The sequence below is a fragment of the Pleurodeles waltl genome, chromosome 4_1 (genome assembly GCF_031143425.1).
Source record: "Pleurodeles waltl isolate 20211129_DDA chromosome 4_1, aPleWal1.hap1.20221129, whole genome shotgun sequence".
In the NCBI taxonomy this organism is placed as follows: domain Eukaryota; kingdom Metazoa; phylum Chordata; class Amphibia; order Caudata; family Salamandridae; genus Pleurodeles; species Pleurodeles waltl.
In genome coordinates this window covers 536,167,386-536,188,502 of record NC_090442.1, presented here as the reverse complement: position 1 = coordinate 536,188,502, position 21,117 = coordinate 536,167,386, and the positions used below count along the sequence as shown (strand labels likewise).

Genomic DNA, 21,117 nt, shown 5'->3' with positions numbered 1-21,117 from the left:
ATTTTGGCCCCTCTCATTCCTATGTCTGTCAGTAATTACATGAAGAAAACATTGAGCATTGCGTTCTTATCATTCTTTAAATACTGTGATGTCCTTCAGCTCTTTCCGCTGTAACATTCATTGTTATGAAACCCTGAATAAAAAAGATTTAAAACAATAACTGTCCGGAGGGAGGGACAAAATGGGCAGGGCACAGGTCCTGTAGATTAGCTTGATGACTTGGCTATTTGTTGTGGTGATCCCCCACATGGCGGAACAATTGGATGCTAACCATGTAAGATAATGTAAGGGGGATGTCGGGAGGGGTTTTGAGACAGTAATGATTGGTATTGCAACAACGGTTTCTGGACAGGCTGAGAAGGTAATCTCTGCTGGACTGTACGACCCTAGCGTAGCTACAAACAATCCTGTATTGGTGGTGAAATTGTTGTGCTTTGGCGGCTCAGCACACAAGTCATAGCTGTACTCTTTTTGAAGCAGTATGCTTTTTCTCCAAACAGTCACTTGCCTTTAAAGGGAATGTCCAAAAGTGTGACTTTAACATATTCAGAGAAGCCAGTGGAACACATCCAGTCGTGGTCACACATTGTGACAGCTGTGCGTAGAGACTGACCAAGGGTGACAGCAAAGTCCAGGCCACACTTAAAGTTCTGTTTGGATGCATCCAATCTGTCAGTAACCAGGTTTGTAAACAGCTTTTCTATTGGTCTGGCAAGCTGATCATATACGTTTAGCTAATTCCTACTAGATGATTGGTGCTGTTAGCAGTACATAGGACCATGTTGCCAACAATGTAGACTTTTCAGAATAAATGGCAAGTCAATCTTTAGGTGAGATATATGTCGGCATACCTTCCTTTCAACCTTTGCTAATGTTTACATTAGCAACACAATCTTGCTCAAAATAGGAGCATTCTTAACCCCTTTGCTTCCAGGCCTTTTCCCCCTCCTGTGCCGAGCCTTTTTTTTGCTGTTTGGGGCACTTAGGCCCTCATACCTATTTGTTCACATAAGCTACCCATGCCAAATTTGCGTCCTTTTTTTCCAACATCCTAGGGATTCTAGAGGTACCTAGACTTTGTGGGTTCCCCAGGAGGAGGCCCAGAAATTAGCCAAAATAGATTGAAAATTTCGTTTTTTCCCCCCAAAAAATGGGAAAAAGGGGCTGCAGAAGAAAGCTTGTGGTTTTGTCCCTGAAAATGGCATCAACAAAGGGGTTGCGGTGCTAAAATCACCAGCCTTCAGGAACAGGCAGACTTGAATCAGAAAACCTAATTTTGGCATTCTACTGGGACATACCCCATTTTTACGTTTTTTGTGTGCTTTTAGCCTCCTTCCAGTCAGTGACAGAAATGGGTGTGAAACCATTGCTGGATCCCAGCAACCTAAACATTTCTGAAAAGTAGACAAAATTCTGAATTCAGCAAGGGGTGATTTGTGTAGCTCCTACAAAGGTTTCCTACAGAAAATAACTGAAAAAATAAAATATTGAAATTGAGTTAAAAAACAGCAATTTTTCTCTACGTTTTACTCTAACTTTTTCCTGCAATGTCAGATTTTTGAAAGCAATATACCATTACGTCTGCTGGACTCTTCTGGTTGCGGGGATATATAGGGCTTGTAGGTTCATCAAGAACCCTAGGTACCCAGAGCCAATAAATGAGCTGCACCCTGCAGTGGGTTTTCATTCTATACCCGGGTATATAGCAATTTATTTGCTGAAATATAAAGAGTGGAAAATAGCTATTAAGAAAACCTTTGTATTTCCAAAATGGGCACACGATAAGGTGTTTAGGAGCAGTGGTTATTTGCACAGCTCTGAATTCCGGGATCCCATACTAGCATGTAAATTACAGGGCATTTCTCAAATAGACGTCTTTTTGTTACACACTGTCTTATATTTGGAAGGAAAAAAGGTAGAGAAAGACAAGGGGCAATAACACTTGTTTTGCTATTCTATGTTCCCCCAAGTCTCCGGATAAAAATGATACCTCACTTGTGTGGGTAGGCCTAGCGCCCGCGACAGGAAATGCCCCAAAACACAATGTGGACACATCACATTTTTTGACAGAAAACAGAGGTGTTTTTTGCAGAGTGCCTACCTGTAGATTTTGGCCTGTAGCTCAGCCGGCACCTAGGGAAGCCTACCAACCCTGTGCATTTTTTAAAACTATACACCTAGGGGAATCCAAGATGGGCTGACTTGTGGGGCTCTGACCAGGTTCTGTTACCCAGAATCCTTTGCAAACCTCAAAATTTGGCACAAAAAAACATATTTTCCTCACATTTCGGTGACAGAAAGTTCTGGAATCTGAGAGGAGCCACAAATTTCCTTCCACCCAGCGTTCCCTCAAGTCTCCCGATAAAAATGATACTTCACTTGTGTGGGTGGGCCAGGTGCCTGCAACAGAATAAGGCCAAAAACTTGTAGAGATAGAGGGGATAGCACAGTGAGTTGATAAGGACATATTCTTCTTTTATACATCTGTAGGCCGACTCTGCTTTGGGGACCCACACAAGTGAGGTGTCATTTTACTTGGGAGACTGAGGGGAACGCTAGGGAGTAGGAATTTTGTGCTCGAGCGGTGATCGTACAAATGAAAGTCTGGAAAATATGCTTTTTTTTAAAGCAAATTTTGAGGTTTGCAGAGGAGTCTGGGTAAGAAAATGTTGGGGGATCCATGCAAGCCACACCTCCCTGGACTCCTTGGGGTGTCTAGTTTAAAAAAAAATGTCTGGGTTTGGTAGGTTTCCCTAGATGAAGGCCGCACCCAGGACCAAACACATAGGTGCCCCCTCCCTCCCAACCACAGGTAGTTTTGTAATATATCATTTTGATGTGTCCACATACATCTGTGATGTGCCAAACACTAAAATTGTGAAAAGAAACGCACTTAGGTTATGTGAAAAAGACCCCTCAACCACCAACCAAGTTGGTGGCATGCTTCATCACCGGGGTCCCACCCAAGGCACCTAGCGTGTCACAGGTGTGCTGTGACACCTGATTACAGCAGAGCAGGTTTTGTCATTTTTACCACACATACTGGTTGGATTTGGCACGAGGGTGGGTGATGGTTCAGTGGATCAAATTTTATTAACAAGAGATTTCACAAAAATGAAATGCACTGTTAATAACTGAAAGGCCAAAAAACGTAACCAATGACTCACAGCTCATGAGATGTAAAGCCACGGCAAGGCACCAACCGCTTTACAGTCCATTCACACACCTTTCATACATGACATGCACAAGACCATTCACGCCGCCAGCCACGGGCACAGCACATTACAACACTCGCATCGACAGACAGCGCCACTCAAGGGCCCATCACTTACATACGCCCACATGCCTGATACAGCAATCACATCAGCTGATGGGAGTGTGTGGACTGGTGTTTGGCTGGCAGTGTGTTGCAGTAGCCAACAGCAAGTCAATATGTACACTATGTACCCCCTCAGCCAAGCCCCACTCCACACACAATGGCATCACTTCTTTTTTTTAAACAAAGAAACCCCTAATTAATTAGAAATAATTACAAAACTACAAACACAAAAGCTCTAACTAAGTTCATGACAGAAATGCTAACCCTGAAACTAAACACATGAAAATACAAAACAGACATGAGTTTACACTCATGGTTGTTCCCAGTAATTCTTCTGGGTGTGGTAATTCTTAAAACAACCACCCACACACAGCCCAGGCTTTGAAGGACAATCTGGGCAGTACATTCGAGTCTCCCTCCGGATACCTCTTCGGGCACAGACTATACATTTCTTAGCTGGAAAGTATTTTTTGGGTGTGGAAGGAATGTGCTCAGCAAAGTGGCGATCTTTCAATCTAACCACATCCTCCACCACTGCTTCTCTAGGAACTCTGGCCTGTTCCACCACAATAAGGCTCTCTATCACTGACTACTGAAATTTCACAAATGTCATCTTTGACTCTGGAGACCTATCCTTAAACACAATAAAAGCATTAAAGGTTGCTAAGTGGAAGAGGTGAATTGCTAACTTCTTAAACCAAACGTAAGACTTACGAATAGCAGAATAAGGTTCCAACCTTTGATCAACTCTATCTACACCTCCCATGTGCTTATTATAATCTAAAATGCACACAGGTTTGCCCACTTCAGCAACCTGGCCCCAAACAGTCACGGGGGAAGTACTCTCATCATGGATGGTACTTAGCATGTAGACATCCATCCTGCCTGAAAACTTCAAAGCTAGCAGCTCATCATTCCGCAAGGCACTGCACTGTCCCCTCTGAAGTTTTTTTTACAGACAAGCTCCCTTGGATAGCCTTTCCGGTTACAACGAATTGTGCCACAAGCAACAGTGTCCACTCTAAACAATTCCTTGAACAACTGCACTCCAGTGTAAAAGTTATCTACATACAACTGGTGACCTTTGTTGAACAGTCGTCTACCAAGTTCCCACACAATTTTCTCAGTAACTCCAAAAGTGGGAGGACAACCAGGGGGGTCAATACTGGAATCCCTACCAGTGTAGACACGGAAATTATACACATATCCTGTACTACTTTTAGACAGCATATACAATTTAATTCCACATCGTGCCCTCTTGTTAGGAATGTACTGCCTAAAAACCAAACAACCCTTGAAGAGGACCAAAGACTCGTCCATAGCTATTTCTTTGCCTGGAACATAGACCTCTGAAAAGCAATCTACAAAATGATCAAGGACAGGCCTAATCTTAAAAAGATGGTCAGAATCGGGGTGATCTCGTGGCAAGGCTAATGCATTGTCAATATAATGCAGCATCCTAAGAAGAAGCAAATACCGATTATGACTCATTGTTGCAGGAAATATAGCTGTTGCCATCAAGGGACTAGTAGACCAATTAGAAGCCAGTGACAGCTTCATTATCAACCCCATCAAAAGAGTCAAACCTAAAAACCTTTTCATCTCCTCCAAATTTGTGGGAATCCACTGGGCAGCTCTAGAGTGCGGCCTAAGTCTAGCAGCGTTGTCCCTCCAATACCGCTCCTCATACAAATTAGTCTGTTCAGCAATCTCTTCCAAAAACACATCATTCACAAATAACTCAAAGAAATTGACAGGCAAAAAGTTCTCAGTATTGACTCTACACCCCGGGAGACCAGTAAAGGCAGGCAACTCTGGCTGCTCCATGTTTGGGCAACCCAGAGTTCAGGTATTCTAACGGGGAACCTTTCAGCCCCAGGTTGCTGCACTAATGGCACATCAGTGTCCTCCTCTGAAACAGGCTCTTCATCTGCACTGAGTGTGGCTTCCTCATCAGAAGATTCCTCTCCGACAGAAACTTCACTGCCAGAATCTCTCACTTCCTCCTCTACCTCAGATACAGAGTCCGTCTCATAATCATGATCAGACAATGACTCAAAAAGCATACCAACCACCTGCGGAGCAGTCATCCTGCGGCTAGCCATGATCTTTCCTACGAAAATTAACCGGACAAATGCACCACCAACAACCAGCACTGTGTAAGATAAGTAATAAAGTGTAGCTTTATTAGTAAGAGTTATAAACTCAAAAACTATACCGCTCACTTGACTGAAAAAGCTTGAATCACCAGCAACTACTCTGCACAGACACAGCAATCACCAATGATATCCCACTAGAAAGAAAGAAAAGCAAATTAGAAATAAGACAACACAAATATCATTGTGCACAAATCTAAGGACAATTTCACACAAACCTGCATTTAGTACACCACCTACAAACATGTAATTCATGCATGGCAACAATACCCCTTTGGAGTAAACTGTTTTTACTTACTTAAAACATGCAGCTATGCAAACCGCAGGTCAACCACCGCCAAAACCGCAAGGAGCCACAGCAAAGAAAGCAAAAGCTTTGAACTAGAACAAAAAGGAGGAAAACAATTATCACAAATGCAAATACTTCGTCAGTTGACAAACCTCCCACCATCAAGCATTTAGAAATTGGTGCCTAAGTGGATTCTGCCATAGGGGCAGATGGGCCTACAAAAAAATAGGCCTATCTGCCCCAAGGAGGGCAGAAAATACCTTTAGTAGTGTGTCCCCCCCCCACACACATAAGTAAACATATACAAAAAAATCCCTGCCATTCTAGTGGTTTCTGCCTCCCTTGGGGACAGATGAGCCTAAAAATAATAGGCCGATCTGTCCCCAAGGGGGGCAGAAATGGCCTTGGTACACATGCCCCCAAAGGGGGGCCACCCTTGCCCAAGGGGTTGCCCCCCCTCCACTAACACACACACGCACACACACTATCCCTGGTGTCTAAGTGGCTTCTGCCCCCCTAGGGGCAGATGGGCCTAAAAAAAAGGGCCATCTGCCCCCAAGGGGGGCAGAAATGGCCAACAGTTCAATGCCTCCCTTGGGGGGGCTTGCCTTGCCCAAGGGGCCCCCCCAACAAAAATAAACATGTTAAAAAAAATCCCTGGTGTTCTAGTGGATTCTGCCCCCCTTGGGGGCTGATCAGCCTTAAAATAATAGGCCGATCTGCCCCCGAAATGGCCACAAGCAACATGCCCCCAAATGGGAGCGACCCTTGCCCAAGGGGCCGCTCCCCAACGCAAAACATACAAACATAAATTAAAAAAAATCCCTGGTGTCTAGTGGATTCTTTGGGGGCAGATCAGCCTAAAAATATTAGGCCGATCTGCCCCCAAGGGGGGGCAGAAATGGCTACAAGCATCATGCCCCCAAATGGGAGCGACCCTTGCCCAAGGGCCGCTCCCCAACAGGTAAAAAACAAATGAACAAAAAACAGACAAAATCCCTGGCGTCTAGTGGGCATTCCTGCGATCGGGCAGCAGGAATGCTCAAAGACACACCGGGGGAAAGGAAAAGCCTTTCCTTTCCCCGGTGCCTCTTTGTCCCAAACCCCCCACCCATCGGAGGAGAAACTCACCTGTTTCTCCTGTGATCGCACCGGAAGCGGGTAATGAGGTCAGCGCGCTGACGTCATTACGGGGTGTTGGGGCGGCGGTGTGGAAGGGGAAGGTCTTCCCCTTCCATCCCCGCCGTGGGGGGTAACCCCACGGAGGGAGCGCTAGCACTCGCTCCGGGCCGAGGACGTAATGGGTACGTCCTCTGCACAGGAGCACTGTGCCGCGGGACGTAACCACTACGTCTGCGGCACAGACAACACGCATACCTGCTTATGATTCAGTGTTTTCCTAGCTGCAGCCTGCTCAGAAAGACAAAGACAATTTTCATTTGTTATTTTGCTGTTCTTCTCCTGAGCAGATAGCTAGCTTCAGTATGTCACCGTGAAGGAGACTATTGTGGGATGGCTTCTCTTTCTCTGGAATGACTCAAGCTTCACTCTTACCGAGAAGCTCTTGCCCAAAACTTTACTCTCCTTGAGAAGCTCCTGCTTGGAGCTTGTATTCCACGTCTCAACATTATTAAGAGCAAAACAAGTCTTAAGGTTTGTGATATAAGGTGCAGACTAAAATGTGAAGATTGTTTTGCACATCTATCTAGATCTAATGTCTAGAACTACTGTGTTTCCAAGTATTATGGCATCTGAAACCAATGATAAATAAGCAGCCTGTAAAACACACTGTTTTTAAAATGAAGTCAAAATCATACATACGATAAGACATGAAGACATATGCTGTGTGGGGCTCCAAATCATAAATCACACAAGTCTTCTCTGGCAAATCATGGTATTCCACAGGCATTACCTCTCTGGTTCCATGCAGGCAATAGAGCTGTGGGGGGTAAGGTCCAAGAAATCCCAAAGCCCTAGTGACATAGGTGTGGTACCTTGAATCCTTCTGGGATGGCTTATGGTCAGGGGTGCTCACTTTTCCAGTAGGAGGTAATCCAGTATATTACCCATGACTTTTTATGCTGGAACAACTGTGACCCCTTCTGGGCCCAACAATTAATCCGCTGCTGCCACAGTCCTTGTAGCATGCTGTGAATGCATTGCACGTCACAATGGAAAAATCAGGGATGGGGGCTGGACACGGGACACATTTTTAAGGGCTGTAGCCAGCACGAGCTAAACGGCTCCTCTTCCACACAGCTATCATCTTCCCTTGATATGGAACTTACTTGGAATCCGGTAGAAAATTAATTGCCCAGTTCTGATATGCCTGATGCTTGGCATTCCTCTAGCACACCCCGAGATTTCACATCACCTAATTGATGAGCTGGAGAGACTACACAAGAGAAGATACGCATGTCCTTCTGCCAAAGTCTGACTGAGGAGGCAATTTCCCTGCTAAAAAGTTTAAACAATGGCCTCAGTCATAGAGCTTCCTCCAGCCCCAATTTGTAAGAATATGTTTTGCCTTTGACACAGTAATCAGGTACTTGTTGATTATATTTGTATAGTGAGCACTTTGAATGGAATCACCACGCCCTTTGTACAGATGAAGGAATAGCACAGAACTACTAAACAAATGGTCCACAAATGTTTAAAAAGGCAAAACTAAGCCTTTGATAACAATATGTGCTTTATGCCCTCTCAAAAGGCTAAGGACATTTCAAATAGCTGAGTATTCCAAGGTCGAGTGGCCATTCTCCTTGCTCACAGATAGGACTCTGATACTTCCAGTAATCTGTGCCAGGGGTAGGCAGTTTTGCTAAAATATTCAGTGTTTATACCAAACCTTGTAAGTTGTATTGCTGCTCATTTTGGCAAATGTTAATTGTGTTTGGACTTATAGATAGTTGCTTTTCATCCCTGTTTGCTACCAGTCAAGCTGGGAATCCATCGGCTTAAACCTAAGGTCTCCAACCTTTTCTGTAGTAAGAGCTACTTCCTATCACTGAAAATCCATTGTGAGGTACCAAATGTCAAGCAACTTGTCCATCTTCACTGACTAAGCCTAAATTCTACGACGCCAGTACTGTGGTTTGCACAAAATATATTGAGTACCCTAGAAATACTGATAAGAGTGACTTTGAATTTGTTATCTCCATTCATTATAAACTGGAGAGAGAGAGAGGAGCGAGTTTACTATAAATAGTAGATAAGGAAGTTTTTATTTATTGAAATGTCCACATGAAACTCAGTTCCTCTCTGCTGTGTCTGACTGACTAAACTCCCTATCAACTTCATAGCTTATTTATGATTCTATAATTCATAGTTGCTTCAATGTGGCCTTGAATGAGGTAACATTTTTTTTCTTGATTCACCTTGCGCTTCCAGTGTGGAAAAAAGCGGAATCAAGAAAGAAAAATCAGCCCGTCCATATCAACGTGGATACAACTGTGAATTATATCATAATAAGCTCCGAGGTTGAACTGTTCACTCTTAAACATGCACAGCGGAGAAGAACAATAAATAAAAATGTTTCCATCTCATCAGTTCCTGTGAGTTAAAAACAGCAGTATTTTATTTGCAAACACCCCTCTCCTTTGTAAGGCATGAATTTTCAGACACCAGAAATAAGCACATATCCATTTACACTTCCTGCGTGGAAAACAAAAGCTGAAACAAAAGAAAAGTCAGCCTGTTCAATGCAATGTAATTGTGATTTTGGGCCTGGTAGCAATGATTAAATCAATTTACAGTTTTCTCTCTTTTTAAAACTGAAGTACATTTAATTTTTCCAACACAGTTCCTCTCAAAATTGGAAATTATAGCGGCCCGGGCCTTTGACTGATTGCGCTCTTGCACCACCTTCACAGTATGCAAACGAGAAAACTCTGGTCTTAAAATAAGGCTACGATGTCAAGGCTGCTACTTCACCCCAGTGGCTGTGACCAGCTGCAGAAGGCAGGCGTGCGATTCCCATTGGGCAGTCTAATACTGCTCATGCCATAGTCAGTCAGCAGTTATGCCACCTGATTTTGCCAGTCCTACCCCAGCTAAGCTCAGGTGGCTTATTTGAGTACGGGCAAAGGCTACAAAGATGCCTGAAATTAAACAAAATAATAAAGACTGGCTATACAAATTAAAGGAGATACCAGGTCACGAGCTACTTACAGGGTGTTTGCGAGCTACTTGTAGCTCACGATCAACCAGTTGGAGATCCCTGGCTTAAACAATGTGCATTCCAAAATTGAATGGTAGGTTGAATACAAGAAAACTGCCCTGAATTGACAGGTTTTAGGGCAGTTCTAATTTGAGGGAAAATTCATGTTGGTATCCAGATCAACATAAACTTTGACATCTCTGCTGGCATCTGGCTAGAGATAAGAATAGTTGGGCTGATAGCATGGACCTTTTAATTAAATGCTTTGGACCCAGCCCCACATGTCACTCTTGTTTGTGTTCAGTTTCAAGCCACTGGTGCTTTTCACCATTACCTCAGCTCTGTTAGCCTTCTTGAGATGCCAAAAAGACTGACTATGCTTTAGAAATAAGCAAATAGTTGTAGCCGAGAGTAGCTTCAGAAAGTGAGTCAAAATGTATGTAGGTGCAGCTGCACCAAACCATCGGGAAGCAATACCTTTGCTGATGTGATGTTTCTTTTGATGATGAAACAGCAGCGTAGGGGTCACAACACAAATATTGGGCTGTAGCTGGCCAAATGACTGGTAACATTATTTGGTAGTCTGCTACTTCCCCCCCCCCTATTCCCCTGATAAAAGATTAAGATTTATACTTGACCTCATGTTTGCAAAACATGGCCTGGATTAGATGCACTATTTTGAGTAAATACACTTGTCTTTTCACTCCTCGCAGGTGGAGGATCTAGTGTTGGTAGGGCCCAGAACTCTGCATACTCCCCTATGGTAAAACAAAATACATTTGTGGATGGGCAGGCCATTCCCGGACAACTAGCGCATGTGACATTTAAAACAGTAGCATGGGTGAGAGGTTCTGTTCAGGGAACATGGACGCTAGAGCAAGAGTGAATTAATAAATCTTTATTGTACAGTTAATATAACCCATTACAAAAATACACTACATGTTACCATATAAAATCACAATATTGCCATGTAAAATACATAAATATTATAACGTCTTAAAATAAATTACAGTTTAAAAGGCAGATTTTAAACATGGACTCAATCTATAACGAAACCCAACGGCGATTAGTTCAGATTCACAATATCGTATTATCCCCCTTCTGCAACTGCAAAGATTCTGTTCTCTCGTTTACTAAATATGTATTCTCTGCCTCCTTTAGAAATTTCACAATACGGGAATTCAGAACTGGATCATCTGGTTTTAGAAATGCTATTACTGCTGGTCTACATGTTTGTATACCACTTTGATTAAAAAGCGATTTTACCAAGCATTTTCTTTCTTGCACTAAGGCGGGCATAGAAGTAAAAAAAAAAAAAAAAAAAAAAAAGTGTCAAATTCCTCTTCCCATATTTACATAGCCTGCAACTCTCATTCAAGCTCACCCTTCCTCTTGAGTAATCATTATCACCTGGCAGCTTCCCTAATCAAAAATGTAAGAATCCCATTTTAGAACAGGGGACCAGCCTACTTCAAAATACAGCTGATGTCGAAGGAGCTTATAATAATTTAACACCCCCCCCATTCATGTGATCTTTTTGATAATGTTTCTTTATCTTTCAATAAGGATAGCCTCTTCATATTACTATTTACTACTCTTTCAAAACATGCTACCAATAAATCACATTCCCAACTGCAATCCTAAATCATTAATTGCCAAATTCAAGTAAACTGAGGCGCGATAGCCGCTATTTGAAGTTCTTGCCACAACACCTGGTACAGATCATTCTTCTTGTTTTGTTTTCATTCTGTAGACCTCGTTTCTGACTAGTATCTGGTTTACTAACCCGAACTCCAAATGTTTTTGAGCCAGGGATGCGTTTGGCGGTAGGAGAAGTAGCTGCCTATATAATTGTATTTAAACATACTGCATCATGCCCACGCAGTGTAACACTACCGTAAATTAAGCTAGGTGCCATTTTGGCTGATATCACTTTTAATAATGATAGTGTGCTAGGGCCATTCAAGGATCTTTTTAAAGTTGAAAGTGCTGAACGCAATGGTATATCGTTTCTTCCTAGTTTTTCCTTATGTTGGATTAAATATCCCCGTTCATCAAACAGTAATCCCAAATATCGGTAGGATTGGACTACCTCCACCTGTTCTCCGTTCACAAACCATCTATGCTTTTTCTTTCTCCTCCGGCTACATTCCATTACCTTAGTCTTTTTTAAATGTACTAAAAGCCCATTTTCTTTTGAATAATAATCTCATAACCTTCCCAATAATCTTTGTAGCCCAATCCGTGTTTGGTTTATAAAGACAACATCATGTGCGTAAAGCAGATTAGATAGAGACATCGGGCCTAGCCTTGGTGTGTGTGAGTTTACTACTTTGAGTTCATGTGACAAATCTCCTAAAAACAAGTTAAATAGATAGGGTGCCTTGTTTTTGTCCCTGAAAGGGTATATATTTTCATTGACAAGACCGTTCCGTCCCCAATCCGTATCCTCACCCAAGTATCCGTGTACAGGAGCTGAATAGCTTCAAGAAGACCAGATGGAATACCTCTAAGCTCTAAGTTTTTTCCAATGTAAATTCAGATTCACAGAATCGAAAGCAGATTTAAAATCAACAAAACAAAAGTACATTGGTTGCTTCTATAAAAATGTGCTTACCCATTATCAGGGACAATGTTAAACTATTAATTTCTGTTCCAACTCCTTGTGTAAACCCTGTTCTGTTTTGTGGAATAATCTTTCTATCTATTGCCCAGTCACGCAATTCACCCAGCAATAAGCTAGCAAAATAAGTATTATCAGCGAGTAATTTTCTGGTAAATCCCTAATACCTTTCTTGTATATAATGTTTATAATGGCCCATAACCATGAATCTGGCACTATCTGCTGCTGTAACACACAGTTACTAACTGTAGTTAGTACTTCTACCCATAGTTCTATATAGTACAAGGTTTGGGCTGGCCCTTTTGGTCCAGGGGCACCATCTTGCCTGGAACTTAACACGGTTTTCTTTATCTGATTCTCAGAGAAGCTATCTATGACAGAACCTTCGTTTTCTAATCCCCCCCCCCCTTCCTGATATTCTCATTTAAAAGTTCTTCTCGCATCCCAATTGTTGATAATTTAAATAATTTGTTAAAAATGTTACCCATGTCTGTTCTGCTATATTGGATTTAACTACTCTGCTTTGTGGGTGGCTTATCCCATTTACAACTTTCCAAAACTGCATTCATTGTATTTTTTACAAGGTTTGTGCCCTTAGTTAGAGGTGTTGCTGTTGGAGACTGATCTACTTTCAATAGAATTTTTGCAAAATGTGTTTCCTTAGTTAATTTTACATTTGCGGTCTTTCCAGCATTATCATCAACTTTCTTCTCCTGCTTGTGAAATATTGGAAAGCGTTTTATACGTTCGGTCTCCGGTAGCACCTTTTCCAGTGTCATCTCACCAGTGTTTTTCGTCTTTTGCCTCCCATTTAGATCTTCTAACTGCTGAACATATTTGTTGCTTGTTTCTGGCTTTACTCATTTTTATTTATTTATAAATTTTTTGTCATTCCCCATTCTACTGCACCACTTATTACTTGCACCTCAGGTACATTAGGTTTTTCCTGAACTTCTAGTTTGACATCACTCATATTTTTCTCACTACTTCCCATATTGTTATACTTAGTTCCACTATTAAGGTTTTTAGAATCATATTCTTTGTCTTCTCTTTTAACTTCATTCTCTTCACTTTTTACTTCATAATCTTAAAAATGTCCTCCCTCGTAGGATTATAGCACTTAATTACAGTACTTATTCCATTCCCCCTGTATTTTTCCTTTTACTACAGGATTATTCATTTTTAGATCATCTATTATAGTACTTAGCACCTCGGGGATTTGCTTAAATTTGTCCACTACTGGGGCTGTTGCTGCCAGGGTTTGTGCTCACCAGTCAGATTAATTAGATCCGCAATGCCTCGAGAGTCAATTGCAATGTTTTAAACGTAACTTCCCACACATTTACTATGTTAGCTGCAGTCCCCTTCTCATTTTGTTGATCTGTATACTCTTTCTGGATTCCGTGTGTGGCCTGCTTCTCCTGTCAAATTTGTTTTACCAGTGAGAGATTTTGAGGCACTTCAATATTTTTCCTTACTCGGTTGTTACCCTCCATTCCTCTTTCAACTATCTCAATTTTATCTATTTCGTCTGGTTTGATCAATGGTACCTTTGCTTTCTGTGCCTTATTCCCATCAGTCTCCACAGTAATGTCTGCAGGCATTGGATATTCATTCTTCCAACAGGGTAATATTATTCTCACTTTTATTATTTTGCTGAGGTGGTGACTGGAATAACTGGCAAAAGATCTGTGTCGCTAACTGACCCCACCCACACACACACACACACACACAACATCACACTATCTCCATTGTCCTCCTTAATTTTATCTTCTTGATTTTTACAACTTTTTTTTAGACTGCTGCCCTGCAAATTCTCTATCAAATCACCCCTTTGTTCATTCCTATCTGCTGGACTTTATTGGTGTAATTGGTGCTGTGAGTAAATTTGTGTCCTTGGGAGTAGAGAAGATTATTTCCACTGGATCCTTTTTTAAGAAGTCAAAAATTTCTGACCCTTTCAATACTTTGTCAAACGTTGTTGTCACAGGTGATATTAGAGATACATTTTCCCTTGCAGAGTTTGCCTTAGCTTTTTTTTAGCTGTTTGCCCCATCTGCAGCCCTCTCCTCTTATTTACTCTTGTATTGACTTGTCTTTCACACCCCAACCTCATTCTAGGGCTGAGCTGCCGTTCTTGCATTAACTTGTATTGAGATGTTTATCAACGTACCCGCCTAAATGTTGATCAGTTATAAGACATCATCATACAGTTCTCTGGTTTAAGCACTACTTCCAGCTGTCAAAGCGATGTAAGGCAATGTAAGCGTTTTAGGCTATATTATTCTAATCACGGTCACAGCCCCACTAATGCTGTATAAGAACCTGACCAGAGCACACCTGCAAGCTGCACCCAGTGCGAATCGGGCAGCTTCCGCCGTGCTGCAGGACTTGCTTTCTGTGGTGGCGACCAGATTGCGTGCTTAATATACTTAGTATACTCGATAAACGCATTATAATCAATTTGACATCAACGCACACGTTATTGTCTTTAGTCCTTTAAAACTGTTTTTGCAAAATAACTTCAGATGCTTATAAGCCTTCTTACAGGATGATGAAACAAAACTTTTTTAACTTTGCTGTTGCTCTCCACTTCTCCTCATATGGCACTCCCCAACCTTGGCACTCTCCAGTCCTTAACCCCCATCCTAGCCCCTGTTACCCTTATGTTTAACTTGTATTGTCTTACCGCCTTGCTTCCAGTTGTTGATCCATTGAGAACTGTCTGTTATGAAGCTGTTTTGAAGCTTGAGCTGTAGCTTAGCTGAGCTGCAGGCACTATCCGGGTAGGGCAGGGCGGGTTTGTGGTTTGGTTCACAGGGCCATTGGGAGGGGGGGTCCTCTTGGACTCTTTAATTCCTTGTTGTTCCTTGGCTCCCAGGCTCCAGGCTTCCCGGGCACTGAGGTGGCCTAGGTTCTTCTCCCTCCCAGGCCCACTGCTGTGCCAGCTCTGCTCTACTCTACTCTGTCGAGTGACTTGTGGGATGTGGCAACGCAACGGGTGGTAAGGAGGCCGCAAACATCTCTCCATCTCTTTGCCTTGAGCGGCCTTGATCATCATCAGCGGGCGGCGGCTCGACTCAGTCTTTTATTTTCTTTCCTGCAGCTCCGCTCCACTCCACTTTCACCTGTACTCTCCTCCTCCTTGCCCACCTTGCTCCGAGCGGTAGCTCCAAGCGGCATCCCCTGAGCGGTGGCCCCAAGCGGCTTGCTTGCTCCGGCATCTCAACGCACATACGCTGCACATCACGTCACAACTCTCTAAGAAGCTTCCTATGGGAATTGCAAACCCACTTCCTGGAGTCCTCAGTCCCCGATTGAGGTAGCGTCCCGGCTCCGCTTGGCTCCTGCCCTGTCCCTTTCTGTAAGCTGGGCTCTCGCATCTCTCTGCTGCTGCTGCCTCTCTGCTCCTGGGACGCCAAAAACAGAAGCTCTGGGGGGGAAAAGTGGATTACCACATCAGTTACCTACAGTGATTTGTCACTTGGGCAATTTTTCCCCCTCATTTGAGACAAAACAGTACTCCACAAAAAAGACATGAAAACAGTGTATTACATACATGCAAGAGAGAATTGTTCATCTTCACTGCCAGTGCTAGCCCAAAAGACTTTCCATTTGGCCGAAATCACATTCTGCTACTAGCTGAGCATCTCCCAGAAGTGGACAACAATTTTGAGGAACTGTTAAGGATGCATCAGGCATGGCTGCATCACTGAGCTCCGCTTAACAACTTGGCTTTATTCCTGCAATATCTCAGAGGAGTGAGTTGGGGAAATGACTGCAGAGGCACTATGGCTACAATTGGTCCAGGGATAGGTTCCAGTGACCTAATGATGCAGCCAGTATATTGAACCACTTGGAGGTCCGCCAGGGGTCAGGCAAGCTCTAGGTTGCCCTAATGGTTTACTTGCTGTGACAAGTGGCTGTGCGGTTCCTCCTGGGCCAACAGGATAAGAGACAGCATACACGATCAGTATTGCTGCCTGATGCCCAGGAGCAGTCAGTGCTGTGGTAAGCCACATAATAGCGGGCAAGAAATGGGATGTCCAGAGAGTAGTGTGGAGTGCATTGAGGGCCCCTTGTCATCCTCCTCCTTCTACTTGAGCATTGCCTTGCCGGTCAGGGATGACTCTTGACTCTTGTCGCTGAAATTAAAGGTCAACCAGCCAGGAACTCTATCTATTGGTGTGCAAACACCTGCCGAGAAGAGCAGTGCTGTGATAAAGTCTGGGGCACTTGTGCTGCCTTGCCCGCTTCTCCTCCCCTCTGCATTGCCAAGCATTTTGGCCCTTGGGTGCTCCATTTGCATCTAAAGGCGGCAGGGCCTTGATGAGTCCGCTAAAGGAGCTGTTTAGCTTGATCTAAAAACTTGTTATAGTGCCGCGAACTAGGAGGACCTCACTAATGGGAGGGCATTTCTAGAGGAGCCCGCTGGGCTCACTTGGTCACTCCATACGCAGATTAATCTTGGAGGGACTTTTGGAGAGGAACAGAGCCCTGACCATGTGATAATCTGGGCCAGCTACATCAGAGGAGTCAGGCAGAGCAAGTGAATGAGGAGACTGAGGTGCAAGTCCCAAGAGATGGCTAAAGCTCTTTGGAGGCAATAAAGATTTGCATAGGAGACCAAAAAAGGGAGGCAAGCTAACATTTGAACATCGCAAGCCTGTGAGAAAGACTTTTGCTGCTGGGGAGTGGAGATGCGAGTGCCTGAGGGGAGGCACCAACAGTATTACTGAAGCTATGCTGCTAGACCTTAAAGTAGGTCTTACATCAATCCAAGATCTACTCTTTGGCCTCCAAACTGGATCCGCTAATAGAACAAGTACATTTTGACCATCTTGAACAGCATGGAATCACACAGTTGTTTCCCCCTTAGTGCCACAAGAATGAGGGTTATTGATGTTTGCAGCATTTTCCTTTCCACATATGGGATAGGACACATTCAGCCATCCACACAACAGATTTTAAGGTCTGTAAGAACTGTTGCAAACAGAGATGTGTGACAGATACATCAAGGGGAGGGTGGTACAGGAGCTCACATGGCTGTGTTGTTGTCCATGAGCACTGCAACAAACAGACTGGGGTGTGGTCACGGACCCTGTGCCAGAAGGCCTTGCACTTGTGAAAATGGCTCTCTCTCTTTCTCCCTCTCTCCCTCTCTCTCTCTTCCTCTCTCCCTCTCTCTCTCTCTCTCTCTCTCTCTTCCTCTCTCCCTCTCTCTCTCTTCCTCTCTCCCTCTCCCTCTTCCTCTCTCTCTCTTCCTCTCTCCCTCTCCCTCTCTCCCTCCCTCTCCCTCCCTCTCTCTCTCTCTCTCTCTCTCTCTCTCTCTCTCTCTCTGTCTCCCGCTCTCTGCGTTGAATGGAACTTCTGTTTGCCTTTCAGCTGATAACCACCCCTGCCCTGAGTTCTCAAGAGGACCAGGACAGACTGGGCCCAAGTTATCTTAGTGTCTCTGGACTGGGCACAGAGAGCATGGGATCTATGGCTTCTGGGCTTGAGCATCTGTCCTCCGATCAGGCTACTCCTCCAGGAGGATTTGCTGTCACAGCAGAATAAATTAGGTTCTCCACCGGGCCTTAGCAGTCTCCATCTTCATGCATGCCGATTGAGCGGTGACATCTGAACACCTTTGACCTTCCTTCATAGGTGGTTAATGTCATCTTGACTGCCAGGTGTGCCTCAACCAAAAACTGGATAAGCCTGTTGTTGGGACACATTTGTGGTTTGGTACTATGCACGCCAGATTAACCACATCCAGGGCAAACTGTCTGTTTTATTATGTGTGCGGTCTCTTGCCCAGCAGGGCCTTGCTCTGAGCACAGTTGAAGATTATACACTCTTGGCCTTCTTACAGTTGCCTAATCGGCACTCTTTATTTAAATCCCCTTTTGTGATGCATTTTTTGAAAGGGTTGTAACATAGGTTTTCCCTGACTCTTTGTGATGCCACAATGCATCCTCAGTCTAGTTCTTCCGTATCTTATGTGTATTCCATTTGGTCTGCTCCATATTTTTGTTCTTTTTGGCTTATCCCTATCAAAACTGTTCCTAGTTGCCATCCCTTTGGCACCCCATGTGAGTGAGCTTCAAGCTCTGTTTATTCTCCATACACCACCTTCTTCCCCTACTAGCTGGTTCTGTGTCCTATGGCATCCTTTCTCCTGAAAGTTGGGAGGCTGTTTCACAACAACCAGTCCATCACTCTGCAGTGTTCTGTGCTCCACCTCACCCCTTTAAGGAGTAGGAGGAGAGGCTCCATCACTGGGACCCTAAAAGAGCACTCCGCTTCTACATTGATCGCACAAAGACTACTGGGTAGTTGATCAGCTCTTTGTGGGGTTCATCAGAGCAAAAAAGGCTAGGCTGTCAGAAGGGTACAATCTCACACTGGATTCTGCTATTGATTAAGACCTGTTACTGGCGAAGAAGCAGCCTCCGCAAAAATGCGGGCCAATCCTACCAGGGCCAAAGCTACTACCACTGCATTAGCATGCAATGTACCTATGCTAGACATTTGCCAGGCAGCTATATGGGTGTCCTTCCATTCGTTCATGAAGCACTATTATCTAGACAGCCAAGTCTGCTGAGAAGAGTACCGTATCCGCTCAGGCCCCCTGAACTTTCTAGTTTGAGTCCATCCTCAGCCCTCCTCCCTTAAGTACAGCTTTGATATCTATTCAGAAGGTAAGGTATCTGCAGCTAGCAGTATATCAGAAGAACAAGTTACTTTCTTTCGGTAACAATCTTTCTGGTAGAGACTCTATCTAGGCACAGATTTTTCACCAGTCCTCCATGTTATGTAGTTGGACTCTATCCTTTAGTAAGGTCCCATGTATAGGAATCGGCACACTGATGTATCTTTTTGCTTTTGGGTCTCCACAACCGGAAGCACGGACAGTCTTGAAAGTAACTGTCAGCACACAGGAGTTGCACCTATATAGGTCATCATGCTCGTCATTTCTGGAGCAAAATGGCGTCGGTGTGGAGCTGCAAGGCACCACCTCTGGCTTGCATATGTACTACAGAAAAGGTTTCCAGATCAAGTTTGACACCTGGGAAATATTCAGAAGGTGAGGAATCTGTGTCTAGATAGTCTCTACCAGAAGGAGTGTTAACCAAGGTTAGTAACTTGTTCTTCTGAGGATGGGTCATGTAATACCTACAGTGTAATTCTTAGCACAGTTCTTTAATTGTCTGCTGGTGTGATGTTGGGAGCAGGGATGTCAGATATAATATAATGTGGTTGATTGGTGTGACTGGTCTTTTGCCCAAATGTAGACTGAGCTACATATAAATTCCTTTTACCATTCGCTGCCTCCGTTTTTCCTGTTAGCTCAAGATACCTATGTTTTATTTAGATTGATAATCTACCTGTAATAAATTTTCAAGAACTTTCTAACTGAACATTTATAGGAAATGCTTTGAGGCAGAATTCTGTAGAACGTTGTTAAAACCTTTAAGAATAGCTTTTATATTGACCCGACTAGTAGTGATCTTTGGGGCGCGGAGCAGAGATTCCGCTTAAGTTTGTCAGAATCTTACATAGTCCGTGATTAATGTTTGTATTTCATGTGTATTGCAGTGCTGTCATTGGAGAAATAGATGAAGAGACGGATTCTGCCTTGGACTTGGGGAGCATTCGAGCCGAACCTTTGAACTCCGTTGTAAATTGACCGTGCAGAGACATTTTGGCGAAAACAAGTGCTTTGTAAATGTTCAGCGGAATTACGTGTCTAACAGATGATGCATTTTTAGCAAAGAGGAAAAATAAATGTCCGTCTACTTTTTTTTATTCCTTGAATGTTGTAGTTCAATATGTAAATTAAATAATTCCTACCTTTTTCTTGATGGCTTTGCTTTTGTCTGATTCAGAATTTCGCCATACAGTTTTTTTTATTATTGAAGTAAATAGGTGCGTCTTTAGCCACAATTTGGTGGGTAACAATTTAAGCACGTCTGTGTTTTTTGTCGTGTTTTTGGGTTATTTGCCTTAACAACTTTTATGTGTTGCTGCGATCTTCATTGCAATGGCCTTTTATTCACTAAAAACCATATGTTCATACAAGTAAAATTATATATCAAATTAAAACAGTTTTATCGTCGTAGTGGCCCTTAGACAGATTCACCGGCTGTTTTGCAGTTTACATACTAACGGAGCACTCACTTTATTATCACCACACCACTGTGCGCAAGTGCAGTGGAACATCTCTTTCAAAGCATAAACAACAGTGTTGCTGCAGTTTCTGACCGCTTTTTTGGTGCCACCCGAATTTGGTTTTTTTAATGCCACATTTTATGACCCATTCTCAATTTTGTTCTACTAACGCTACACATTAGGACTCGTTTTAGGCCGATGAATCTTTTGACCCAGTGGTGAGACACCGTAGAACGAGATAGCTGATCAATATGTCAAGCAATATATCAATGATATTATCAACATATGTCACCACAATATACTTTACTTTAGACATTGATTAAACTGTCTGCGCAACCATGACCTTTAAGTCACGAATAACCACACCTTTATTGGAGTTTTGTGAATTTTATTCCCTATTGATTACAATCTAAT

General features: G+C 43.3%; 1 protein-coding gene across 1 annotated transcript in view; it reads left to right on the top strand.

The window, feature by feature from the left end:
- LSM8 (LSM8 homolog, U6 small nuclear RNA associated) overlaps nt 1-20,396 on the top strand; it is a 56,784-nt gene extending 36,388 nt beyond the window's left edge. Inside the window, exon 4 of the mRNA XM_069228904.1 lies at nt 20,131-20,396. Within this exon, the coding sequence (XP_069085005.1) occupies nt 20,131-20,221 (91 nt within the window). The 3' untranslated portion in view covers nt 20,222-20,396. The remainder of the gene's footprint in view (nt 1-20,130) is intronic.
- The last annotated feature ends 721 nt before the right edge of the window (nt 20,397-21,117 follow it).